The 7,327-nt window shown below is 32.4% G+C and overlaps 2 protein-coding genes across 5 annotated transcripts in view; both read left to right on the top strand.

Annotated features, from left to right (window-relative positions):
• The first annotated feature begins 1,566 nt into the window (after positions 1-1,566).
• Positions 1,567-5,176, top strand: LOC116345338 (zinc finger protein 805). 2 transcript variants are annotated; one of them, XM_031774609.1, is made up of 4 exons: positions 1,567-2,917; positions 4,295-4,494; positions 4,582-4,839; positions 4,948-5,176. In XM_031774609.1, exons 1-4 carry the CDS (start codon positions 1,745-1,747, stop codon positions 4,985-4,987), a joined length of 1,671 nt encoding a protein of 556 aa, XP_031630469.1. In that variant the 5' UTR covers positions 1,567-1,744; the 3' UTR covers positions 4,988-5,176. The 2 variants fall into 2 exon arrangements, with proteins under 2 accessions (XP_031630469.1, XP_031630468.1); XM_031774608.1 differs by having other exon boundaries at positions 4,945-5,176.
• A 1,310-nt stretch (positions 5,177-6,486) lies between these two features.
• Positions 6,487-7,327, top strand: part of LOC116344983 (cuticle protein 16.5-like) — a 17,998-nt gene continuing 17,157 nt past the window's right edge. The window contains exons 1-3 of one of the 3 annotated variants that reach the window (XM_031773891.1): positions 6,487-6,537; positions 6,682-6,797; positions 6,903-7,088. In XM_031773891.1, the coding sequence (XP_031629751.1) occupies positions 6,526-6,537; positions 6,682-6,797; positions 6,903-7,026 (252 nt within the window). In that variant the 5' untranslated portion in view covers positions 6,487-6,525 and the 3' untranslated portion in view covers positions 7,027-7,088. Of the gene's footprint in view, positions 6,538-6,681; positions 6,815-6,886; positions 7,089-7,327 lie in introns of those variants that run through there. The other 2 variants (XM_031773890.1, XM_031773889.1) reach the window with 2 other exon arrangements.

Here is a 7,327-nt window from a genome sequence, read left to right as displayed (position 1 = left end):
ATAAATGAGCCGTATGGAATTCCACAGTATTGTGAACTGACATACCATGAATTCCCCTTGTGTGACGCGTGTGTTTACCCCATGTTTGACAAAGTAATAACATTCATATATATACAAGTGCTAAATAATTGTGTGACATATTTTAATAGAGGCATAAGTACTTTGAAGTGCATTTAAATTATATAATCTACATTGTAATGATGGTAATTTGGATGGGACCATTTCAATTTTGAATGCATGACATTTCAATCAGTACTGTGCATTAAACACCAATTGTAAGAAATTGTAAATACATTTGATAAACATGTCGATCACATCAAATGGGACAAAAATCCTGTTTGAGTCCAATAATTCATATAAGTCCTATTCTATACAAAGTTTTGCTCCGGACAAAAAAAAAATACGTCATTTAAAATAAAAATATTGATAAAATTACGGTCACTGTAATTTTTTTTGTTTCAGTTAATGGCTCATATTACCGAAGGATTGCAATCATTTCTGAATGTTAAGAAAAGTCACATTTGACTTTTTGAATTGTGTCCAAGATTTTTGAATTAAGATGTTCTTTTCATCGTTCATTCAAAATTAAAACTCAAAAATTCAATTAAAAAAAATAGCAAGCAATTTTCTAACCAGAATTATTTAGTTGCATATTTTCAAAATATTGTAATTTGCAAAGCGAATTTATTCCATTTACTAACTTCAAGAATGCTTCTTTGAATTTGAATCTTTTGTTATCGATTCAAAGTTTTTGTCTCGCAATTTGTTGGTTTTGTACCAATGAATGTGTAGTTTGTATATTTTTCATAAGTCCATCTAAATATTTCATTGAAACCTGATGGAGAAATGAAAGAGCGTGTGTGTTGATTCGCTTAAATAATTAATGTTAGCGCAAAAAAGGAAGAAGAAAAGCAGGAAAAATTGTACAAAATGATGCAAAATGATGAAGTTTTGCAATTGGTAGAAAGACAGGATAACATAGGCGGGTCCCGTTAACCTTCAGCTTCTGTAACTTGTTGATATTTTTTATTCACTGGTTTGGTATGTGCATGTGAAAAGTGAAGAAGGCGTTTCGAATATGCGCAGTTTTGAAAAGTTTGTCTATAAACATGTTAATGCGATCCAATGCCGATGCAGAAAAAGCATAGAATGGAAATCGCTTTGTGTATTCTGTGTGCCTTAGCATGCTCTGTGTATCGTACATGATATAATGTTTATTCTCTCTAAATACAATAAAATATAAAAAAAAGAAACCTTTTGTATTATACCGTTTTGCCGCCTGCCTCTCAATACCATTTGCAACTCTCGCACTCGTTGTTCTTGAGTCGATGAAATGAAAGAAAATTCACTTTTCGCTGTGACTGACTATATCTATATTCGAAATGGGCAAAATTGAGTTGCGTACTCCGTGAAAATATGTTCAGTTGATTGCGAATTGTCCTTAGAGGCGGTCGACACGCCGCATTTTGTATTGTAATTTTTTTTTGACTTACCGACTGTGAAAATTGAATGTGTGTATAAAAAAAAGGATGTTTCTAATCATTTTCAATCCAATTCCGTTGATTTGATGTTGAACAGTTTTTTTTGAATAATTTATTGTTTGGCTGAAACTATTACACAATTACGGTCGTTTTGTGAATAACGAAAATAAGTTTTCCGATAACAATCATTGATATTTAAGCTGAGATAAAAAAGATATAATTCATTCAAATAATTGTGAATAAAATTTGAGTGAGAAATAAAAATGTTTCCATATCATCAGTTGCGTGTACCGCCAATTTTGGGCAATCCATCGTATTTTCCACCGTTTATATTACGACACAGTGCATTTCCATCGCCAATTGATTTGTCAATTCGAACATTGACACCAATAACACCGCCAACGACCCCATCGCCAGTGCAATGTCGACTGAATATCGGTGAATTTGTGAATAAAAATTTGGACATCAATGCCGTAACAACCGTAACTAGTACGCCAGCATTTTGGAAATGGGACCAAATTGGACATTCAAGTGCTGCATACTTTCATAATTCTGAAAGTGCAGCATGCCTTAACACCAACACCACCACCACCACCACCACCACACCAATTCTTGTTACCCATGCTACGAAACAAGTATCAAATCAAGAACGAATCGATATCACCGAACGTAGAATAAAAGACTTCACAACAAATAGTACACAAAATGACCAACAACAACAATTTAGTTATAATTTAAGCATTGATGACGATTTCGATTCGGACGAAGATGCATTTGTGGATGTGTTGACACAAGATGATGTCGTGCTGCCGCGACGAACTAATTCGGCATTTGAAAAGGTTGACACAAATGAACCGGAAATACCCATCGTTTTGATCAATGATGTCGAAGACGATGATGATGACATTGACGACGGTGATAATGATATCATGAGTGAACAATGCAACGGTGCTTTGGATCGAAATAAAACTTACTATGACGATGAAAAATTACATAAAAATGCGATGGATGGTTTTGCAAAACTCTTTGAGAAATCACTCTGCAATGACATCAAAAATCATCGCATTTCAATCTATGATAAGCTACCATCGGACGAATCAACAACGACACCACCGAATATTGCAATGAAAAAACGAATAAAACACAAACGAAACATTCAACAGGACGATGATAATATAAGCCCTGTTTCTGGTACAATAATACGACGACTACGAGACGATGAAGAACTTGTGGTGCGTCGCGGTGATATTGATCCAGCTTTTAATGTGGTCGAAATTACCGACGAAGCGAAGAAAATTCTGTCGAAAATTGAGAATAAAATTGGATCATACATTTGTCAACTTTGCCGCGAACTTTATAATGATGCATTTCAATTGGCACAGCACAGATGCTCACGAATCGTTCACATTGAATATCGATGTGCTGAATGTGATAAGGTACTTTTGTAGATGATTGCTTTTTTTCTGCACTTAATTTCAATTTTTTCAATTAAAATTTTGAGATTTTGTAAAAAAAACATTTCTTATCTGGAACAAGATGTAAATCTTTTCAATCTATCGAAGACCAAATTACAATCTCTAATAAACGAAAAAGCAATTCGTAAACAATCTTACTTAACGGGCCGGATTCGTGAATGCGATCTAATTTTTTTTAATCAGAAGGAATATTCAAGAGGCAAGAATGATTAAGAAACTTTCCCCACAAAACTATGTATTTTTGCTAAATATTCGCTTCATATACACTCTTCTATTTAAAGACATCTTCGTCTTACATTCGAAGTTTTTGTAGAAAATAAAATTCTTGCTTGATTATTTATCAATAGAAATATTTTATTACAACAAAAGACTACGTCGATTATATGTTTTGTTATTCTCTGGAAAGTAAAGGTGATTAAAGAATTTTCATTTGAAATATTCAACATATGGATTCATTGATTTGGACTTTTTATAAATTTTGATTTTTCGACTACAAATATGAAGAATTTACACAACTACTGAATGATTAAAATGAATAAGATGTTTAAATACATCCACTTAGATTTAGGGTGCACAATACTACGTAATAGAGAAACAAACTATTTTAAAATGCCAGAGTTTTTAACCGCAAAATGTCGAATCGTAAAGGTCTGGTCTATTCATTAAAAGTAAGATCATTCAAATTAGTTTCTTTTAATTGGCCCGGTTGTTTCTTTGAATCATCGTTGCAATAATGCCATAATAAAAGTCAATCATTAAATTCGCACGGTAACCTTTTCTTTTTATTTAGCTCTTTTTATAGCTCAATGTCATTTGATTTTATTTTGCATCGTCAATTAAACCAGTTAAAAAGTGTTCTGATGCGTCTGTTCTTTTATTTGTAAGCAAAAGACATCATCTAGATGAATTGAATCTTTTTCAAACGACTAATTAAAAAACGATTCGAAACATTTCCCGATGCAGATCCCAAATCAACTTTCACTTTAATTTAAGCAAAGGTTGAATGATGATTTATGTCTTCATTTTGATATCGTGATTGCTTTTGTGATTTTTTGACGATTTACCGATGTTCATCTAATTTAAACGTACAAAATTCGAGAATTGATAATCTAAGTTTCAAATTTAGAAGAACGAAAAAATTTGGCGAAGAGTTTTAATTTGTTTTAATGGCGTTTAAAATGTGTTACATAAATCATCAATTCATGCTGCTTTAAAATTGCCAATTATTTAAATCACAGGTGCTACTAACACTGTGAACGGCTTGGCCGTATAATGTAGAGCACAAATTAATGTCTCGGATGGTTTCTTTTCTTTTTCTCTTTCATCAATATAAATCAGGTGTTTAATTGTCCAGCAAATTTGGCATCACATCGTCGATGGCATAAGCCACGCCAAAGTAATTTGTCGCAAAAGAGTGTGACAGCAACAAATCTTAAAATAAAGCATAAACCAAATGTGAGGCCAAGCGAAAATGCCATCAATAGTGATGGTCAATTGGGAAATTTCGTGTGCAAAGATTGTGGAAAAGCCTTCCGACGGTTAGATCAACGTTTATTTATCTCTTTATTCAGCAATCATATTGTGAGATGCACCGACTGTTGATTCTTTTTTTTCTCATTTCGTAGAATGGCCTATCTTAAAAAGCATGCAATTGTTCATCAGTATTCGGTGTGCGAAATGGAAAAGAGATTAAATTTTTTGGAATACAATAAATTGATAACCGGTAGAAATGCTGCACAAATGCCAACACAATACAAAACAATGCTACCAGACGTTGAACAACGTCATTTACACCAAATCCGTGAACTTTACTATCAACAACGAGAATGCTTGTCCGCATTTCAATTCGTGCAACATCAACGAATTGAGAAAAATAACAAAAGGTATTCATTTCTTTTCAATATGCATTTTGATCGGAACAAGAGACGATTTCAAAAAAAAAAAACAAATTAAAATTATTTGTTTTTCGATTTTATTTCTGTCACTAGCAGTGATTCATATCAAAAAGATTCAAATGCATCAGATAAATGACAACAAATATTCCGGCCAGTGCCAAGACTACCAACAATGACCTGGCCGCAAACGATAAACTCACTGCAATCAACAAACAAAGATGTAGAGAAAATGCAAGATCCGCGTTCGATACCATCAAATTTTATTGCTTCCAATCCGCTCACATTGCAGCACGAACAACTTTCATTCAATAACCATATCGGTGTCTAATCGGATTGATCATCTCATTCCAATAGTTAATGTAAAACAGTAGCTAGTAAGTAATTTTTTTTTGGATTTTTTTAAGGTTTGCAATGTACTGTACATTTTTGCTATGTAAAATTTGCACTGCGAACTATAAACATTTTTTTTTCTATATAGTCTTCAGAATATTAAGCAATTCACACATCCACGTATGGAATTGAACAGATCATTTCTTTTTTTCGTTTTATATAATTATTTCACTAGAAACTCTATAAAAAATAATTTAGATCAAACTCCGTTTGAGATTAGTGAATTTTTTTTGTAAAATAAGAAAAATAGAAAATCAAAATTGGTTCATTAATATTATTGAAAGTGAGTCAGAAATGCAAAATAAATGAGCTCAAAAATGTCATCTCGAGCATCGATTCCAGTATGTAAAAAAATACTTCATACAGCGCTAGTCTTAAAACAATATAATATTTATATCATATGCTATTGTAATATTGTGACAAAAATCGTCTGATTGAAAATGAAAATATATGAATAAATCGGAGAAAATTTTTCGTTACTGTTATTTTTTTTCGTGCTCGAGTTTCGACATGTCAACATCGCTGGAAGAAAATTGAAGTAGACCTCCTTTATATTAAAAAAAAAGGTTTGTTACACTGAAGCAGTACGAATGTTCTATTTTTATTTTTTTTCCCTCCTTTCAATGTGCTTCCTTCTATATTTCGCTTCTATTTTTGTGGGTGCATAGAAAATGGTTTAAAATCAATCAGAGCAACTGTATCGGCAATGTATGAAAACTGTCCCCTAAGACAAGAGTGAATAGACAAAATTGAATAATAGCGATTTGGTTGTATTTTGCAGAAAAGTATTAAAGATGAAAATTTTCTATGATGAGATTTTTCCAATCGTTTATCCAATAATAATTGCCATGGCTTGTAACACCTATTCGTTACCTAAACAATTCAGCTAGTCATTTTTCCCTCTCTATCACACACACAAATTGATCCACAAACTTCATAATTTAAACAGTTATTTTATGCAAATTGTAAATTGAATAAAAGACGGAAAATTTTTACTGCAGCAAGGATAATCTAATATAAACAAACAGAGCGATACGAACTTTGCTTGCTTGAAAATTGAATAAAATACTTTAAATAAAGTTTATGACCATTGGATAGTCATAAAAAAACAAACAATGACTATCTCTTTTTAATTAGATTTAGATAAGAATTCGATTGAATTTCAAGGTATTTGTATGTCAGCGCTCCACATGATTTGGAGTATAAAAGCAGATGCAAAATCACAATCTGTATCAGTTCATTTGGTACAATCGTAGCAATCAAACTAAAAACAAACCGTTCAACATGTTCAAATTGGTGAGTGAATTCATTTACAAATTAAAATGTTGCTAACATTTCTACAATACGAAATTGTATCATTTTTTTTTAATTGTGCACAATTTCAAAAGTTTGAACAGCGTTTCATTTGTTCATTTTTCAATTATTTCTTCATCTATATAGATCGTATTGTCTGCTCTTCTTGCTTTGGCCGCTGCCAAGCCAGGTTTTTTGCACAGAGCCGCACCAGCTTTGGTATCAGCATCTCCAATTTCATATTCAGCTCCAGCTTACACCTATGCCGCTGCTCCAGCAAGTAAGTAGACATGCTAATATCGTATATGAAAGAAATTTTTATTGGATTATATTTTTTTGTACTGACTTATAGTCACAACGTATACTGCTGCTGCTGCTCCAGTTTCGTATGCAAAAACTTACTCATATCATCATGTAGCCGCTCCTTCATACGCAGCCACACCAGTTTCTTATAGCGCGGCTCCACTTGCCTACGGTTCAACCCTTTGGTAAACATTTTCGTGATGATCGATTAATCGCAGCTACAAAACAATTTACCGATCCTCTAAAGGAATTTTCTTTTTCACTTAAAAAAAATATTTCGAATGGAAAACATCAAAATTACAAAAAATGTAACATAAATTTTCAGTAAAAATAGCATACAAAAATATTATTGAGCATTTCATTTTTATTTCGGTATGTATTCAATAAAGATTCAGTATTTAACTCAGTAATGTGCGAGCTACATTTTACAGGGGGGGGGTGATTTTTCAAAAACAAAAAACTCTCTAGCAAATCAGACAAATTTTCGTTT

This window comes from Contarinia nasturtii, unplaced genomic scaffold, assembly GCF_009176525.2.
Source record: "Contarinia nasturtii isolate CC-2019 unplaced genomic scaffold, AAFC_CNas_1.1 Cnas_scaffold_1240, whole genome shotgun sequence".
Taxonomy (NCBI): Eukaryota; Metazoa; Arthropoda; class Insecta; order Diptera; family Cecidomyiidae; genus Contarinia; species Contarinia nasturtii.
Note: the sequence above shows the minus strand (reverse complement) of the source record. Positions and strands in the feature narration are given on the sequence as shown.